We start from the raw sequence: 20,602 nt of genomic DNA on the forward strand, positions 1-20,602 counted from the left end.
GCAAAGCATTTGAATAATTCTCTGTAATTAAAAAGAAAGAATTCGAATAAACTTGAGTAAGACAGAAAGAAGTTAGAAGGGAATGGAGAAGGTATTAGGGACTCTTTGGTGCATGGAAATGAATATTGAAAATACATTGAAAGTTTTTAAGTTTCCAAAATAAAATTAATGGAATTTTTTTTTGGAACAATGTAATTATAATAGTAAATGCTAATTTGAATCATTCAAACTAGATAATTTTATTTGTTAAATTTTTAACTATTAATATTTGTTAATATCTCAATAAGAAAATATTTAGATATATAAATTTGGGTTTCTTTTTATCTTTTTAGTTTATCATTTAATTAAAATAAAAAATTTATCAATTTTTATTTAAAAATATCTAATGAAACAAACGTTTCTTAAATCAAAATAGTTATTAAACTGAAAAAATTATTAATTTATAATTTAATGATCAACCAACACAGGTAAACCATAGTCTAACTATGATATTATAAATATATAATTGATATATTATTTAAATTAAAAATAATTATAAAAAATTAGAATATACATACATACACCTTAAGGATAACATGTGGATTTATAAAATTATTAGTATTTCTAATTTTATTAAGTATGTAAGTTTTAATTGTTAATATGAAATAAGATTATATTATTTAAATTTGTTCATATTTGAACAGTTATATATATATTATTATCTTCAAAATTATTACTTTATTTATTTATATTTTTATTATATTATAATATAGATAAATATTTACATTTATTTTAAAGTTTTTGAATAGTATATTGTAGCCCCCCATTTGGGGCTGGTTCTCTCACATTTCTGCAGGTTACATTTTTTAGCCAGGTGCTAGCGTTGCAGGCAGCCACGTGTTGCCTTGTGATTAACCATCAAAGAATCAACATTGCTTTTTGGGGAGCTATGGGAGGATGACACGTAGGGAGAATATTCTGGAGAGACTGCAGGTTGTTATGAAGGAGCGTTAGTGAGCTGTAGAGGGAGGTGCATTTTGAGATGTGTTGGTTCGAAGATATTTTGGGAGATATTTTTGGAGGCAGGAGGAGATTTTTAGGCGGGGGAAGAGAGGTTTGGAAAAGGAAACTTGGTGAAGGGGATAGGGATGAGAGCGCATTCTGTAGCTTGGAGAGGAAGATATCATTAGAGGGTAACAGAGAGAGAGGGTACAGGTTTTGGGTGAGATAGGAGATTTTGGCTGCTTGTGAGAGAGTTACAGTGAGTATCAGGCTAGGAGTTGCAGGGAGGCATAGTGAGTTTTTAAGGATATTCTGTGGAGAGTTATATAGAGATATTCTCGTTTTCTTGAGGAGTAAGTTTGAGGAGAAGGGATTTTGAGGTTGCTTGAGAGAGGGAGCTGCTATAAGTGAAATATTTTTCTGGGCAAGGTAGCAAGAAGAGCATAGAGAATCAACTGGTTTTTCTTTGTGAGAGGAGTCTGGTAGTTGCTGGAGTAGGAAAGAGGCTTTCAGGTATGGCCATTTATGGTTTTCCCGTATATTCTCATATTTCATATTTCTCTTATCTCATTCTCTGTAATTTCAACTTTGCTTGTTGGGTTGTCTTGTTTTGATGATTATTGGTTTAATATTTGAAAAGCTTGCTGCATTTTTATGTTTTACCCCAACAAACCTCTTCCATCTTAACCCATTGATTGTTAGACCCATGGATAAAATAATAAAATGGGTTCTGCATATTTGCTAAATATTCCATGCTCTATTCCTGTTTCTATTCTCTTGTTCCTATGTTTTCCTTTGAAAGAGACTTTCAAGCTTTAAGACTGGAAGTCTGGGGAGATTGGCTGATGGAGAATGATGATGATATGAAAAGGAGGTTGGCAACTATAGAATCTGAATCTGAATCTGAAAATGTCTGAAGGGGGGAACAGCAGGCTGGAGATTTTCCCAGTTACTTGAGGGGAGAGGTGAGTGCATTGGATATCTACAGAGAGTAGAAAGGAAAGCATATTTAGTGGTGTGGTTGGTTTGGAGAGATATTTTTCTAGGAGGCTTTCTTCAGCTAGAGGAAGGGGGAATGATTTGGTGAGAAGAAAACTAAGAAAGAGAAGAATTGAAGAGAATGAGGAGTGAAAGTAGGGAAGGTTAAGTGAGATAGAAAATATGAAACTAGAACTCTGCTCTTTTTGTTAGAGAAGCAAGGGAGAGAAATTGAATATATATATTATTCAAAGAACTCAGTTACAATAGATGGAGATAGGTTGTAATAACAGCTGGTAAAATAACAAACCAATAACAATAAAGCTAACAACTAACAAGTGGGTTTCATCTCGTGAGATCAATAACTAACTCCTCTTTTCTTGGCTTATCATCCCCCCTCAAGTGAAAGGGTCTTGGAGCTATACAAAGTTGAGATTTGAGGGGCAAGAACCTTGAACTTGTGAGATGCTTAGTCAATAAATCTGTTGACTGCTCTTCAATGGGAACAAAGTGCAGCTATATCTTTCCTCTCATGACTTGATCTCGTATAAAATGAAGGTCTATTTCTACTTGTTTAGTTCTAGCATGAAACACAGGGTTCTTTGCCATATGGTAAGCACTGATATTATCATACCAAAGCAGAGGTATTGCAGGTATTGGCATACATAGCTCTTGCAGTAAGGCTTGCATCCAAACAATCTCAGCAGTAGCAAAAATAAGGCCACGATACTCAGACTCTGCACTGCTGCGAGACACTACTTTTTGTTTGGTAGAGGACCAAGAGACTAAGTTACCTCCTAGATAAACGAGATATCCACCTGAGTTGCGCCTATCATCAAGGTGAGCACCTTAATCTGCATCTGTGAATCCCTCTATTGTCAAGTTACTTAAAGGACTTAACAGGAGCCCATCTTGCATTGTTCCTCTTAGATATCGAAGTATTCGTTTGACTGAGAGCCAATGAGTTGTGGTTGGTTGTTGCATAAATTGGCATGCCTTATTGACAACAAAGGCTATATCAAGTCTTGTCAAGGTAACATACTGAAGTGTCCCTACTACACTTCGATAATGAGTAACATCTGCCATAGGATCTCCATCAAATTTAGACAAGTTCTTCCTAACAACACCAGGTGTTTTTGCCGATTTGGTATCAAACATTTCAGTTCTATGAAGCATATCTGAAATGTATTTGGTTTGGCTTAAAGTCATAGAGCCTTCATTGTAAGAAACCTCTATACCGAGAAAGAATGAGAGTTGACCCAAGTCTCGTAAGGCAAAAACTGAATCAAGTTTAGCTATGAGAGAAGAAATCTTTGTAGAGGAGCTGCCTATTATGATTATATCATCAACATAGACAAGAACTATCAAAGTAGTGGCCTTACCAAAGTGTAGAAACATAGAACTATCAGTCCAAGACATGGTGAATCCCCACTGAAGAAGAGCAGAGCTGAGTCTTTGAAACCAAGCTCTTGGGGCTTGTTTTAAGCTATATAAAGTCTTCTTCAATCTACACACTCTATTTGGGAATTGAGTGTCAAAGTATCCAGGAGGTTGAGACATATAGACTTGTTCTTCTAGCTCACCATTGAGGAAGGCATTGTGAACATCAAGCTGCTGAATTTCCCACTTAAAACTGAGAGCAACAATAAGTATGATGCGAATAGTGGCAACCTTAACTACTGGACTAAAGGTCTCAAAATAGTCTAGACCATGAGTCTGATTATATCCTTTTGCCACAAGTTTGGCTTTATACCTCTCTATACTCCCATCTGGCTTATGTTTCAGTTTATACACCCACTTACAGCCAATCACATTGACATTGGGTAGTTGTTCAACAAGATCCCAAGTATGGTTTCGATGAAGAGCAGCAATTTCCATTTCCATAGCTTTAGTCCAGTTTGGATCTTTGAAGGCCTGTTTGAGAGTAGATGGTTCTGAAACCTTTATGGCAGAGAGATCAAGAATGGTATTTTTCTTGGTTATACCACGCATGGACCTTGTTGTCATTCGTGGAGTAGGAGCAGTGACTTAAGGTTCTGGAATAGATTCAGGTGGCAAATCTGTAGCAGAAGAAGAACTAGATGTGTCCAAAGGTGAAGAAGAGATTGTAGGAATAGGCTTTCACTTTGTGGATAGAGAATGATAATCTATGGAAGCATGACTGATTTTTGAATCTGGGAGAAGACATGGAGTAGGAAAAGAAGTAGGAGCTATAATGGCAGGGGTAGAGCCTTCTGCTGAAGTATCATTAGACGAAATGGAAGACTTGGACTGAGCAAGTGGGAAAGTTGTTCATCAAAGACCACGTGGGGAGTAATATAGACTCTTCCAGTTGCATAATCAAGACATAAAAACCCCTTGTGATTCAAACTATAGCCAAGAAAAAGACATTTGATAGATCTGAACTGCAATTTATGAGTGTTGTATGGCCGAATGAAAGGATAACAGAGGCAACCAAATACACGAAGAGATTTATAATCAGGATGCCTTCTAAAAAGAGTGAAATAAGGAGAGCCATACTCAAGAACTTTGCTTGGCATTCGATTGATAAGAAAAGTTGTTGTCTGAAATGCGTAGTGCTAGTACTTCATTGGCAAGGAAGCATGAGATAACAAAGCCAACCCAGTTTCAACTACGTGTCTATGCTTCTGCTCAACTCTACCATTTTGAGTTGAGTTGTATGGACAGGAGAATCGATGGGCAATACCAACTGCTTGAAGAAAAGACATAAAAGATTGAAATTCTCCACCATTTTCAGACTGTAAGCACTTAATTTTCGTGTCAAACTGATTCTCCATTTGAAGCTTGAATCGCTTAAAGATGGGAAGGGCCTGATCATTTGTTTGTAATGAATAAAACCAAGTGTACTTGGAATAATCATCTACAAAAAGAATGAAATATTTCACTCTAGATGTAGATTTAATTGAGGCAGGTCCCCAAATATCAATATAAACAAGTTCTAAAGGTTTAGATGCACGAAAATTTGAGAGTTGAGTGGGTAGTCTATGACTTTTAGCTAACTGACAATTAGAACAAACAGTAGATTTATATTTCCCAGAAGCAACATTACAAGTATTCATGACTTTTGAAACAATGTCAGAAGCAGCATGACCTAGTTTATTGTGCCATAACTCTGCTTTATTTTCAACAGTACTAGAAAAAAGGGAATGAAAAGTAGAAGCATTCTTAATACTACTATAAGGTTTCTTGTTGCTGAACACAGGAAACTTGTAAAGCCCATTTTCAAGCTTGCCTTGAGCAAGAACCATCTTCGTATGTCAATCCTTCACAAAGAAAGCATTATAATGAAACTCAATCAAGGCATTATTATCTGAGTAGAACTTAGCCACTCTAATCAAATTAGCTAAGATAAAGGCAACATGAAACACCTTCTTGAGTTGAAAAGAATGTGTATGAGAATGAAGCTATTTAGAGCCAATATTGGAGATGGAGAGATGCTTACCATTACCAATAGTGACTCTATCTGTTCCTGTGTATGGTGAAGTACTGGTTAGATTCCCCAAATTCTGAGTCAGATGGTGACTTGCTCCAGAATCCAAATACCAACTCTCATCTGCAGGACTATTAGAAGCAGAAACAACCATAGCAGGTATATTGTTTTGATTCCCATTATTCAAAGAAGGAGAAGTAGTAGTCTGACCACCTTGAAAAAAGATATCAAACCTGTTATAACAAATCTGAGCAGTGTGGCCAAACTTACCATATAACTGATATTGAGGTTTCTCACTTGGACTGGAATTTTGCCTTCTACCTTGTCCATTTCTACCTCCATGTCCACGACCTCTATAGGTGTAATTATTGTTATTTGGAGCGTAGCCTTGTCCACGACCTCCATTAAACTTCTTTCCACCACCTCTATTATTAGAGGAAGAGGCATAATTGGCAGACATTTGTTCAATCGAGCTTTGTTGCTCAAGACGATGCTCAAAGGCTAATAGCATACTATGTATAGATTCAAGAGAGATCTTATTATCTCTAATGTTGATAGCAGTAACAACAGCATTATAGTCGGATCCAAGACCTCCAAGAAGATTCATAACCTGATCTTGTTCTGAGATAGGTTCTCCAATAGCAGCTAGATTATCAGCAGCTCCTTTGATCTTCATTATGTAGTCTATCATCGACATTGATCATTTCTTAGTGGATTGTAATTCTAGTTTGAGTTGCATTATCCTAGCTCTTGAAGAAGATGAAAAAAATACTTTCCAAGGCATTCCAAGAAGAGTGAGAAGTATTATGGCCTATGATCTGTGCCATGATACCTGGTGTGAGCGACGAGTAGATCTAGCTTAGGATTGTTTGATCTTGTCTCCTCCAAGCAACAAAAGCTGGATTGATCACTCTTGGACTCAAATCTTTCTCCGGATAGATAGAGGTTCCATCAATGAAATCCTCAAGGCCATTAGCAAAAACGACATTATCAATCTGAGATCTCCACAGGATGTAATTCATCCGATCAAGTTTCACAGGCAGAGCATGATTAAGCATCTGATAGGAAGGAATTGACACCATTGTTGAGCTTTGTCTAGATCCAATCGAACCAGAGGAAGAAGAAGATTGTGTCGGAGTAGAGGCCATGTTTGGATCGAGAGAAACAAAGAGAAAGTGAGAAAGAGAAGAAAAATTCACACCTTGAACGTGAGCTCTGATACCAAGATAGAAAATATGAAACTGAAACTCTACTCTCTTTATTAGAGAAGCAAGAAAGAGAAATTGAATATATATATATTGTTTAAAGAACTCAGTTACCATAGATGGAAACAGGTTATAATAACAGCTGGTAAAATAACAAACCAATAACAATAAAGCTAACAAATAATAAGTGGGCTTCATCTCATGAGATCAATAACGAACTCCTCTTTTCTTAGCTTATCAGAGTGTTCAAGGAAGAAATTCCTTTGTGATGGTCATTTTTTGAGGGTTGCAAAGAAGAAGAAGAACCAGAGGAGCAATTTGTGAATTTTCTGGAGAGCTTCTGGAGCAAGAATAGTTAGAAATCCATCACGCCTTGCTAAAGAGAAGCATTTTCAGGTGATGATGGACTATTGGAATCTATAGTATCTCCATATCAAGAAGTATTGGATGTTTTGTCCTCTTTGATTACTAAACGCAGTCGTGGTGATAAGAGCAACAAGCGGGTTCTCTTTGATGTATCGTTTGATTATCTAAAGATGCTGGACTTGGATGAACCGATTTCAAAGATGAAAATTATCCATGTGGCAGACACTAAAGGAAAGGGATCCACATGCACATAGCACTGGAGAAAGCCAAGAATATTTTTTAGCATTGCTCAGAATATAGTAAACTTTATTTGGCTATTACTAGTGATTCGGTGGCTTTAAATTCGAGAAGGCACGATGTGCTCTTGCAGATGGTCTGAGGCGAGTCGAAGATATTGTTCCACAGGTTATTGGTGTCCAGATTTCTGAGATATTTCAGTTTTGGATCAGTAGGAGTGGGGTTAGTTTCTTGAAGATGCACCATATGAGGAAGCATGCAGTTTCATCGTTGAAGCGTAGATGGTCTGGTATTGTAAAATTCCCAAATGGGGTTTGTTCCCTTGTGGAGTGTAAGCCTTCAATGTGTGTATCTGATGCGGGTCTTTCTGGGTTCTCGTCTATAGTCTCTGAGAGGACTGCCTCCAATCCGGATACCACAAACAGGCTGCAGGTGGCGAACAAGGGAACGGATAGTTGGCTTCTGCTCACCACACCGACCCATTGAAACCCATGGAGAAAGTACCATGGTTCCATGCTTTGCTAGATTCTATACATCAATGGTTTCAAAGTCGCCAGAAGAAAAACAATCCGAGACCAGAAAATACATATTTACTGTTGAGGACCCTTTTGATGTGCCTACACACAACATACCAGAAAAGCCTGTGACGTTCGCAGACAAGGGGCTTCTTACGGTGTTATTATTTTGGGAGAATTGTGTTTTGGGCCTAGTTGGGCCCAAAAATTAACATTTGGTCCGTATAACTTTCATAATTGATAAAAAAGATATAAGATGTTAAAAGACCAATATATCATTCAAATTTCTATATATTACATTTTAAGGATATAAAATAGTGATGAACTAAAATACCCAATGACCTTTCACATATGTTTTTTTTGTCTTTATTGCACTACTATTCATGCAACCATAATAATTCTATTTTAACAATTTGGATTTTTCATTGTTTTAATTTTTTTATATATATAAATAATTGAAAATCAACAACATTTTCTATTTTAAATTATAAATAAAGAAAAATTATGTTCAAAAACTATTTTAAAAAATACTTTCTAAAAAAATGGTAGTATGATTTATATTTTTTATATTTTCTTTTTGAAAAAACATTTAATTAAAAAATGAAAACTATTTTTAAAAATAAGAATTGAAAACCTTGTTTAGTACTATTTTTTATATGAAAATAATAAAAAGAATTAAATTTCATTCATTGATTATCCATTTTTATTTTTATTTTCCATTAGTTATTTTAATAAATAAAAAATATAGTATGTTTACAATTAAAGAAAGAAATTGATCAATTATGTGTTTTTTGTGGGACTATATTTTACATGAAAAATAATTAAATAATTAAATAATTAAATTATATATATTTATTACTCTTTTTAATTTTATTTTCTTTATTTATTTTTTGTCTAATAGAAAATTTTAATATATCCATAATTAACAAAGTAATAAATCAATTGTGCACATTTTAATCTATTAAAATAAATTACTTTCTAATTTAAATAAATAAAATGAAATAAATAAATAAATTTGGTATTTTCCAATTGATCTTATATTCATATTTCTTATGGTTAAATAAATTTTTTATTCTTTTTTCTTTATTTCCAAAAATAAAAGAAAATAAATAAATAAATTTGGCTTAAATAATAGTTTTTAAGTAATTTCTTTGTCTTATTTTTAATTACATTTTGCATTGAAAATAAAATAAAATAACGTTTTATTTGAGTCACTGTACAAGGTATTTACACTAAGTGTACATGATAAATATACTAATTGTACAAAGGTGTACAAGACTATTATTTGTGAAGGATTTTAAATGATTTTGAAAAAGTTGTTTGTTTATTTCCCATAACCAAGGATAAATGACATTCTTTACACACATTGGTTAAACATACATTTATCTCATGCACTTTATCTAACTTGTATATGGTCATTTGAATAGGTACCTCACTTATGATGATTATAAAACAAAATTTTACAACAATTTTTCTTCTTTTTTAAAACAAAACCAATGCAAACATGGTTAACCGACCTATTATCAGATATTCATGAGATGATGTATGAAATTTGAGTTATTATACAAAAGTATTACATTAACTGTATAAGACAAATTTACTAATTGTACAAGGGTGTACAAGACTACTTTTTGTTAAGGATTTCAAGTGATTTTGAAAAACTTTCATATTTTTTTCCACTCAAAGATTTTTTTCCCCACTCAAATTCTCTCACTCAAGAATTGTTTAGAATTTTATTTTTAAATTTCATCATCAAATTTTTGTAATTGCATATTTTGTTTTTGTAGTTTTAGAAATGTTATTTCTTTCCACTAAATTAGATAAGTTTGAAAGTTAATAAAAAAAATTAAATACCACTTTCAACAATTTTTAGATAAAATTTTATATAATATATTTTATTTGAAATTTAATTTCTAAAGTTTCATTAAAAAATTGTATTGACAATTTTCTTGTTGTGAATCAAAATACTTTGCATTAGTCTATCTAGATAAGAAAAATTATTAATATAATATTAGAACTTCATATCTTAGTTATTTTTTTCAATAAATTTATATTTTTTAAAATTTTAAAATAAAAACATTAAAAATTAAAAAACTAAAAGGATATATATATAATAAAGTGAAGTGATAGTCAATTTTAAAATTTTTTAAAATATAGTTAATGTAGAAAATATAAAAAATAATTAAAAATAAGAGAAAAATATAAATGAAATGGTAATATAAATTTAAAATAAAAAACGAAAAATTAAACTAAAAGATAAATACAAAAAGATAAAAAATATTTGGATGAAAAATCCCAAAATTTTTATCATTACTTATAACAAGAACAAAAAGATTCAATATCTTTAAAAATGAAAAACAAAAAAACATTATTACTTTTTATTTGACATAAAAATAGAAATATAGATAAGAAGAAAAAGAAAAAAAAAATTAGAAATGAGTAATAATTAATAAGGAATAGAAAAGGAAAAAAAAACACAAAAAAAATTGAAATTCACACTCACTTATACCTATGTAGGGGTTAAGGGTATTTTAGGGATTAATGAAGGACAATATCCTTCATCTTAATTTTCATACTTTGTTTAGGTATTAGGCTTAAATATGCATGATATATGGACCAAATGTTAATTTTTGGGCCCAACTGGCCCAAAACACAATTCTCCCTATTATTTTTGTAGGCCTCGGTATTGCAGCTGCTGCAGGATATGCTATTTTCAAGAAGCTTATATTTGAGCCGAAAGAGTACAAAATTTTTTGGGAAGGCTCTCAGAAGGGTTCAAGAAGACAGTCAGGTTCAGATCAGAATTGGGTCCTCTATTACTGGTTATGGCTAGGAAAGTAGGAATCGTGCTGCTCGCCAACAGATTGTCAATAGGATGTGGACTGATGAAGATGGTGTTGAATATGTTGAAGTTAAACTTCTATATTCGTGGCCCTTATGGAGCCGGCAAAGTTTACACAGAAATGTTTAAAGACAAGATGGACAAGCAGTGGAAATTTACGTACTTGATTGCCAAAATCAAATCTCCTTGTCCATCACAGTTGATGCTAGAGTCATATGTTCCTATTTGAATCTTCCACTCTAATTTCCACCAAGAACAAAAATAAAAGCAAGCTCTTGTGCCGTCCAGTTGAGATCAGTGCTTTCGTCATTGGTGCAAACACTGGTGTGAGGCTTATCAATCCAAAATGCTATGATGGGAGTAACCAAAAGATGCCTTCTATTCATGTGTGTCTCGGGATATCCTTGATTGTTTGAGGAGGGGCATGATAGGACCAGAAGGTGAAATATTTTCAGCTGAGGATGCTAACAGTGCTGAATCCGAAGACGCTACAAGGAAAAAGAAAGATGGGTCATCATCTAGTGTCCAAAACCTCATCCCTTGCTTTTTGCCATTCCATACGCCTGGAGACTCACTCTAGCATGGTACGCATGGCCACCTTTAGGCCATGTGCTATCTTCCACTTTGATTTTAAAAATAATCTCTCCAAAATCCAATTTTCAAGTAGTTTTCTAAATTTTAGTTTTCAAATAATTTCGAATCTCTACAATTTTTCTTAGAATTGTTTGGTTCCCAAAATCTCATTTTCAATAAAATTTGGTCGCCATTTTCTTTCTAGCAAGCCACTTTTGAATTTTTCTTTCAAAATGTCTTAAAATAAGTATGAATTCATTTTCGTAATTCTTTGTGATAGAATTTACGAAATTGATTCACTCAAAAATAAATTGGGCTTTAGTAGGGGCCCAACATCAGATAAATTTTCTTTAAAAAAATTAAAATGAATTTTGAATGAAGTGTCGTATGTGCTATTGGTGGTTCTTCATCTTGTTTGGTGATATGAATGACATATTTTATGTTCATTGCTATGCACTAACCCTATTTCTTGATAGCGTATTGCAGCTCGTCACCCAGGTACATATCTACTCACGTTCTAGTCATTCTCTATGCATGTTCTGATTCTTATATGTACATAATAATTCTAGTTTCTCATTGATTTTCTTATTGATTGCCACGTCAATTTCATTTTGTTAGTAGAGACCCGACTTTAGGGACTTAGAAGGGTGTTACGGTCTTTACCATACCTTCCCGATAAGTAACCTGACCCTCAAACCCGATCCAGTTTTTCATAGACCACCTTTTCCAAAATAAGGAGTCGCACTTAGGGTTTTCTTTCTTATTTTGTTTACCCTTTAAAAATAAAACAAAAATAAGTGACGACTTCAAGTCCTTTTTCAAACAATAAATCATTTTTAATAATAAAAAATCGAGCTTGCCATCAAGTGAAAACACATGAGCCGAAATAGGGGTCCACATATATATATATATATATATATTATATATATATATATATATATATATATATATATTACTTTTAAAGATGTTGATGTTGGCATAGCTTGATGGTGCATCCTTCCCTTTTGTGCACCAAGCCCTAATTCAAACCCAAGGGAGAGTATGACATTTTTTTCAAGAAAAAAATAAAATTGAATCCCACTATTAAGCATCATGCTAAACTCAGCAAAGCGTGTGGGAAGGGCTTGGGCCCAATAATGGGCCTATGCACATTGGATAGATTTTTAAATTGTGAAATTTAAAATATATATATATATATATATATATATATATATATAAATTATTTGTATATATTTTTTGAAACTCATTTTACCTGATATTCCTATTTCATACAAAAACTAGGTAGTTTACAAATGGATAAAAATTTAATTGATATTAATTATATTTAATTTTTTTATTATATTTTTTGATGATTAACCAAATATGAATAAAATCTTTTTCTTTACTAATATTTTTTTTTTCCTTTTTTCCTTTGCTTATTACCTTCATAAAACGAAAAGTAGCCTAATTAGAAAAGCACTATCATAAGTAAAACACCACAGGTAGACATGTATTTTGGAGTTTTCAGAATCCCTAGTAGTTCCAACTACCAGGAAAGGTTGAAATCATTTCTCGTTCTTTATTAAATTAAATTAATGGAATTATAGTTGCCATATTCTAATTCTAAAAATCATCTATCATTAAGATTTTTATTCAACGTCATTATTGTATGAAAAAATCAAGAGAAATAAAAGAAAACATAGTAAAAGAAAACAAAATTGAATTTAAGGTTAATAAATTATTTGTACATATTCAACCTGTTTCTCCCCTTTAATATGAAAACTAGATAATTTAAAATTGAATAAAATTTTAATTAATATTAATTATATTTAATTTTTCTATTGTGTTTTTTCCATAATAAACCAAAATGAATAAAATCCTATTCTTTACTATTTTTTTTTTTCTTTCTTTCCTTTTTCATTAAAGGGAAAGTAGCCTAATTAGAAAAGAAATATCATAAATAAAACACCACAGGTAGACATGTATTTTGGAGTTTTCACAGGACGAGCAAACATAAGGAAAGTTTCTAAGACTTCTGATGACGGTTCTTACGTGAGCCTGATCCACGAAAACGCTTAGGAGGCATTTTAAATTTCTTCCGAGGCCCAGTTCTCTTGTTTCTCCGGTGTTCAGTTACTGTCTTCGTCTCCGTCTCTAGCTGTTGGTCAGCCTGGACCTTCATGTTTCTCTCTGGCAGTTGATTATTGTGGGTATTTGGGACATCAGTTACAATAACTGAAGCATGGAATGATGTGCGTTCGATTATCTCAACATCATCTATGCCCCAAATGCCTTTGCTGAAGTCTAAACCTCCATACAAACTGTTGTCATCCTCGTCGTCATCATCATCACCTTCCCCCGAATTGCCATCTTCATTGTCAGAAGGTTGCTCTGCATTTCCTTCTTTATCATCAAAAGCTTTTGCAGATTCGCCTGTGTTATCATCAACAGCTTTGCCTTTGGAATCTGCTACGGCTTGAGAATTTTCATATGGGAGATTGTTGTCTACATCACACAGCAGAGATCAGCTCAGGAGAAAGAAAAGATTTTAACAGAGCTAGAAGTGCTTCCCACCAAAAATTAATTGTTTGACAAACTTTTAAAAATCACATTCCTGAATAATCACTTGTTAATTATTCCAAAAATCATTTTTCAAAAGTGTTAAAGATTAAACTTCCAAATCGGTTACAAATATGAGCTAACTAACAAACTTCCAATCTCCATCATTGAACAAACGTATAAATAATAAGATCGTATAAAAAGAATAAAATTAAGGTAGATATGAATGAACAGGATATAAAATAATAAGACATCACACTTTCTGATAAATAAGTAATTCCATAGTTGAATCTGAAAAAAAACATCACAATTTAAAATAGAAGATAATCTTATTTCTTATATCAAATGAGTCTTAAATGTGGTGGAATGTATGTAATGGTTGTGCACAATGTGATACTGTGGAATAGATGTGCACAGCAAGCCAAGAAATATTTAGAATTCAACAATCCCCAACAAGAGAGAGAGAGAGACAGAGGGAAGAAGGGAGGTGCTGTGGGGAGATGGAGAGAGAAACCTGTAGCAGGCAGAAGGAAGCAATCCAGGAGGAGAAAAAGTTGTCCTAGAGAAAATGCGGGCAAATGATTTTTATTTAATAGGAATGAAATAATGAAACCACATTATCTCAGAAGTTTAATACTGATTTAAGCTGAAGTGAAGGTTAAATGATGACATGTAATGCAGGTGATGCAGCACAATAGATGCACCCCACAAGCCAAAAATTAATAAAGATTCAACTCATCTTCAAAATCCCCCGAGGGATAGAGACAGAGGAGAGAGATTATACCACTTTGGAGTTCAACCTCCATAAAACAAAGAATTCAACACAGAAATTTAGCTGAAAGATCACAAAAAAAAACAAAGAATTCCACCTAAAGAAATTTAGCTTAAAGACCACATGCTCCAGTTTAGCTTAAGGACCACGAGCCCAATACCTTAAAAGTCCACTTAATATGCTCCCGGTTTTTGAGAATATGATGAAAAAAATATTTCATCAAATAAGAAGTCTCCATTTGGTGATATAAATACTTTTCAAACTCTAACTAAAACAACTAATATATAAATCATAATTCTGACAGCTTTAATATTAAGTTAAATAAACAGAAAAAATATGACTTAAACCTAGTAAGTTAAGTCTCATGTACTTAAAGAATGAATTGTCCCCCAATACTTAAGAAAGTTGGAAAGAAACAAGTACCACAAATCAATAGTGTGCATTCAATACCTTAAAATTGGGTTAGAATTTCTAATCCAGTCAACAAATTCCCTAAAATATTTGTTTACAATTTTCAAATTCAACTTGTCTCCTGGACCAAGGAGTCTCTTTCAATTCAATCAATCAAGGTAATACCTTTTTTTGCAAACCTATATTTTCAAGACATCGACAGCTATCTAGTTTCAAATCACAGTGATTTGATACTAGATAGGCTCAGGAACAAGTCGGAAAGACATGATGGGTGTAATATAATTTCAACTTGAGTATCAAAATATATAGTAGTGACTCAATCTCACAAAACTAGCACAAAGGAAGGGAGCAGCTTGGGGAGCTTTTCATAGCTTGCTCTAAATTCTATAACACATTGGAAAAGAATAAGGGATATGAGAGCAATTTTATAATAAGTCAAACCAAATCAGTCCTTCATTTGAAGAAATGGCAAGATAAGACGACAAATTTTCCTTTGAATACCTAAGAAGCTAATAAAAAGAAGGTACAAAACAATTAACTTATTTTTAATAACTAGAGTTGGGCAGAATTAAAAATCTTATTCATTCTTCAAAGTACTCCTGTGAATTATAGAATAACTTAGCAGTGAAAACTTTAGCAAAAACTATGTTAGTATTCGCAAAACCCAAAAATCTTTCAAGTTGGCATGTTTTAAGTGATCAATTCACCATAGTTGGTTAAGGAGAAAGTGATCACAAGGAACAACATGAAATTAAAAATGATTATAAGATAAAAGCCACAAAGTTTTTAAAAGTTCAGGAAAAGAAGGTGAAAGATAGTAAAGATTTTTTTTTTTTCTCGATAGGTGTGAATGATAATATATAAATGCGCATAAGTAGATAATATCAAAAGAAACTGGTGGAGAAGTGGCAAGTGAAATATGGGAAAATAACATTTTTTTTCATGAGAAAACACGATTAATAAACCAAGGTTTTACCACCTACTTTCATGTGTCCCACATGGATCTCACAATAGGTTTCTCATTGTACTCATAAGAAAATTTTCCTAACATCAATTTCTTATACAAGTCTATAAAATTGAGAACTTCCTTATCAGTTATCACCCAACTAAGATACAAATGAAAGAAAATTAATAGAGGCAAACTAGTTAATACTTATTATTATTTTTTTAAAGAAGATGAACATTACTCTTGTCATTCTTCTCATATGATATTTTTACAAGACACCTTTTCCTAAGTCCTTCTTAACATATAAGTCACTTTTTGATAAGAACAATTTTTAGCAAGTTAGCAACACAATGATACTTAACAAGATACTTTTGCAACTTATAATGTATGGTAAGAGAAACTACTTAAGTTACCCCTTTTAAGAGTGGATTGGTGCTTTACAATGAATATTTAACCAAAAAAATGTAGTATTAACACAATATAAATTCGACTAGTATCCGCAAAAAATGGATAATAGACTTGGCACAATCATTTATATGGGAAATCATTAATTTGGTATGAAATAATTTGTGTATTTGCCTCCTTGAGCAAGGCACGATAAACATAAACAAAACATTCTGGCATCCAAACTATGTATAAGACACAATCACATTCTGGGTTTTAGCAAAAGAACCCATGACTACATAATCACAGAAAAATGGGAGCAAAAAAGCTAAGGTGGAAGCACAAATGCATATTAAACCACGGAACACACTAAGATATGCACATATAACAATCTTGCAGATTCTTTAAACACACTATGTTGAGAACAAATGAAAAACAAAATTAAATAATCAATTAGTGAAAGATGAAAGTATAAATTTTGACTTACTAGCAAAAAGAGGAAGCACATTTTCAGCATAATGCACATAACGAAGGAGATCTTTTTTTGTACGAAATGTCTGTCCAGTCCTCGCATTATGTGCCCAAACCTACAACACCCAAAGAGAAATGTAATCGGTGCATTTCTGGTGGCAATTATTATGATGACAAAGTTTCATGAAATCAAACATTGACTGCTTCCAAAAGTTATTTTGACCATAAAATATCATGTTATCACATCAAGCTTCAATACGAAAAGCAACAGTAGGGAAGCAAATCAATAATCTATTGTCTTCTAGTATCAACACATCAAAAGAGTTTATAAAGGAAAAAGTTTTAAGAACTTCAAATGGTAAAAGCTAACATGCATGGAAAGTGGCAATTGTCTAATCCATTAAAGAAAACTTGTTAATAACGCTTTTTTAAATATCTATTGGGCCAAATTGCACTTGTGAGTTATCACTTGTAATAAAAAGTTGTAAATCATAATTCTTTTTCAACACAATATGTCCATGGCTTGCATATAACAACCTACATTTCTCATAGTACATGATACCAACGTCTACAAGACATCTAATTACTAACCATCATTAATATTTTTGGATTTTTCAACAAGAAAATTTCAAGCATTTCAAAGTTTCCTCCTATGTATAACATTTATCATGGGAAAAAACTTTCCAAACCCAAGCATCATGTTTAACTAGCATGCATTCTAGGTGTTTTTTCAAGTAAGTCAAGACATGTTTCATTTCTTTTGCAAGAAAATAATGAACAGGAAAAGTAGGGAACTTCTAAAATTGTCCTCAGCTCTAGCAATTCAGTTTATGTACAACAAGAGAAAAGAAGGAAATCATTACAAATTTATTAAATATTTCCCTTTCAGGCCGAATAGAGTTTTCTTCTTCGAAAAGGTTAGATTTGCAGGAAAATGTTTTAGAATAGTTAGATGAAACAACACACCAAGGGCTACAAGATTTCTACAATTGGGTTTAGGTTTTTTTAAAAAGGAAAAATTAATGAAATTTATGGATTGTGTAAAGACTTGCTACTTGATGTTCATGAGATAAATATAAGAAGGTATCACTTCAAATCCACTCATAAGAGGATTTTATTGCCATTGGACTCTCTCCCTCTCTCTATCAATTACTCCTCCTCCTTCCTAACAACCCTAGATTTTGTGTTGTAAAAATCTGATCAAATTTAAACTTGGATCATCAAACTCAATTTTTCTATTCAACCAAGAAAAGATTGATCTTCCCTATGCTTTCCTTGTATAAACCAACAAAATGAAAGATATTTCCCTTCTCTTCTCTTTCCTACTCTCCCTTCCTTATTTTCCAATCATTTCCCCTATTAAATAAAACCAAAAGACTAGTAATTATAGGAGATTTTTTTTTTTTTTTTAATGAATCGGAAGAGAAGCCAAATCTACAAAAAAAAAACACTATTCAAAACAATCATACTACCCTAATTATTAAAATTGATATAATTAATGCAAATAAACACAAATCTAGAAACCCATGAAATTAGTTCTAATAGGAGTAGATGATCTATAAAATCCTAGAAAACAAAAAATCTCAATTGAAATACAATGAAAATGTTGGATTACCTTGCCATTAGAATACTTCTTCAATGTCCATCCTTTAGGAAGTGGATCTGGCCAATCTTCACCGTCCATTTACCAGAAATGGTGCTTAATCACACTATCTATTTTCTCTTCTTGAGCAAGAATATATGTGACAACCCAAAAAAGCTTAAAAGAGGAAACAAATCTTAGTTTTTTAGTGTGAAAAACTTTTTAACCTTAAATTCTTTCAATCAAGAGATCGAAGGATGGGGGGTTTTCTCATTTTTGAAATTGTGTCCAAAGCTTTGGATCGGCCTAAAATGCTTCATACAAGAGAGGGTAAGAGTGGGTGGGGGGCTATTTGTTTGAGGGTAAGAGATCAACACTATTCTAGATGAGGGAACCACAATTGTTGAAGTTGGCCACCACACAACCACCACTGTTGCTATCACAACCACCGATCGAAATCCATCACCACCATTGTCATAGTTGTCACCCTTTTAGTCATTGTTTTTTCCGCCGCTCCTTGCCAATCACAATTGTTACCTTTCATTACCACGATCAGAGAATCACCCTTAGAGCTTTAAAGAAAGAGTAGCTTGTTCCCATTCTCTCTCCATTCTTTCAATTGCAGGAGTTATGGTAGAAAGAGAGGGTTTGGGTAAAAGAAGAAAAAGACTGCTTAGGGATTAAGCAATGTTTGGTAAGGAGTAATTAGGTTAGGCTACTTGATTATGTAGAATTAGAGTTCAACGAGCTTATTGAATTGGTGTTTTGGGCCTATTTAGTATTTTTATTTAATCTATTTTGTTTGCGTTGTTTGCTTGTGGGCCTTTTTACTATGATATGATAATTAAGAAGACATGGGCCTCTTGTTGCTTTAGTGCATGGTTTTGGGTTGAATATTTGGTGAAATTCTACATGAAATATTAAGTGCAATAGTTTCTTAGTATACTTATTTCTCCAATATTTGGTAATAATATTTTTACCATTTCTTGGTAATTATTTCTTAGAGGTCACAGGTATCTATCTATCTGCAATTTGGTATTAGAGAAGGAGATTCCATGCCAATTGTTCAAGGTCTTGCAAGGTTAAGGACCACTATTTGAGAAATTGTGTGGTAAAGGACCAAGAGATCAAGACGCTACAAAGATCATGGTGGACCACCAACTAGGATGGTAGAATTGATTACATCTAGACCAAGCTTGTTAGTATAGATCACAATGGTAGATTTTAGGATGAGTGGGCTCATCAATTGAGCAAACACAATTATAAAAATTGGGAAACCATAATTAAATCCTATTTAAAGGTCGTGATTTATGGGAAGTAGCTAGTGGAAGCAGGAGCATACCACTAAGTCCATAAAATGTTGAAGCCCTCAGAAAATGGAGAATCAAAACTTACGAAGGTGATGTACATGCTCAAGGTGACCATTGAAGGCAAGTTCCTAGAGCCTGTCAAGGATGAAAGCCACCCAAAGCGTCTTGGGACGTGTTAGTGTCCCTAATGGAAATTTGCCTATTGTCATCCAAAAAAGTGTTAAATCCTGCACTCATCACCTTGTCTCTCAATTTGTTTCTTTTCAACATTTTTTCAAGCCTTTGTCATTCAAATATCCTCCCTTGAAGTTCCTTCTACCATCAAAGAAGTGGTTATGTGTGCACACCATAGACATGAGCTACTAATCAACCGGCTGATGTTCTCGCCAAAGGACTTCAAAGTTTGGCACTTCAACAAATGACTAAAAGGCTAGTAGTGCAAAACATCATTGCACTAACTTGAGGTGGAGTATTAGAAGAATTGGAATTATATAATGAACCATGTAATATAGTTTTCATGGTTAAGTACTGTATAGTTGTACAATATTATGTAGATACTAAAATTTTGCTAGAATTAATTTGTTTCCTTTTTTTAAATTCTTTGTTGCCTGGAGCCAAAATATGTGCTCTAATGGCACATATTCGATATGATTTGTGCACCAAAGGACATTCAAATCACCCAACTTGACCTAAATCAATGCTAAAGCCCTAGTCATGAGTTTAATTTGTACTTTAGAGACTTATCTCAGGTTCAAGGGAAGAAAATGGTGCAAATTGAATGACTTTGGATTTTGAAAGATCAAGAAATGGCTAAATGAGAAAATAAGTGAGTCAAGACTCATGGACCATAAGGAAAGGCAATACGAGGATATCATGAGTTTTTAAGATGAGAAATAACCATTATGGAGTAAGAAAGAAGACAAGAAAACATGAGAAATGAGGCATGAAGCAAGACTCAGCTGCATTGAAATTTAGAACTCAAAAATATGATGGCATTATATACTCTAAATTTGAGGACAAATTTAGAGCCCTTCCTGGAG

The 20,602-nt window shown here is 33.0% G+C and overlaps 1 protein-coding gene and 1 pseudogene across 1 annotated transcript; one reads left to right on the forward strand and one right to left on the reverse strand.

Moving 5' to 3' along the window:
* Nucleotides 1-1,145: 1,145 nt before the first annotated feature.
* Nucleotides 1,146-10,832, forward strand: LOC117909963 (annotated as a pseudogene).
* A 2,232-nt stretch (nucleotides 10,833-13,064) lies between these two features.
* On the reverse strand, nucleotides 13,065-20,208 carry LOC117909964. The gene is made up of 3 exons (XM_034824009.1): nucleotides 18,286-20,208; nucleotides 16,687-16,786; nucleotides 13,065-13,632 (listed from the first exon to the last, which is right to left on the reverse strand). The coding sequence occupies exons 1-3, from the start codon at nucleotides 18,352-18,354 to the stop codon at nucleotides 13,154-13,156; spliced, it is 648 nt and encodes a 215-aa protein (XP_034679900.1). The 5' UTR covers nucleotides 18,355-20,208; the 3' UTR covers nucleotides 13,065-13,153.
* Between the last annotated feature and the right edge of the window lie 394 nt (nucleotides 20,209-20,602).

Source organism: Vitis riparia, unplaced genomic scaffold, assembly GCF_004353265.1.
Source record: "Vitis riparia cultivar Riparia Gloire de Montpellier isolate 1030 unplaced genomic scaffold, EGFV_Vit.rip_1.0 scaffold504_pilon_pilon, whole genome shotgun sequence".
NCBI lineage: Eukaryota > Viridiplantae > Streptophyta > Magnoliopsida > Vitales > Vitaceae > Vitis > Vitis riparia.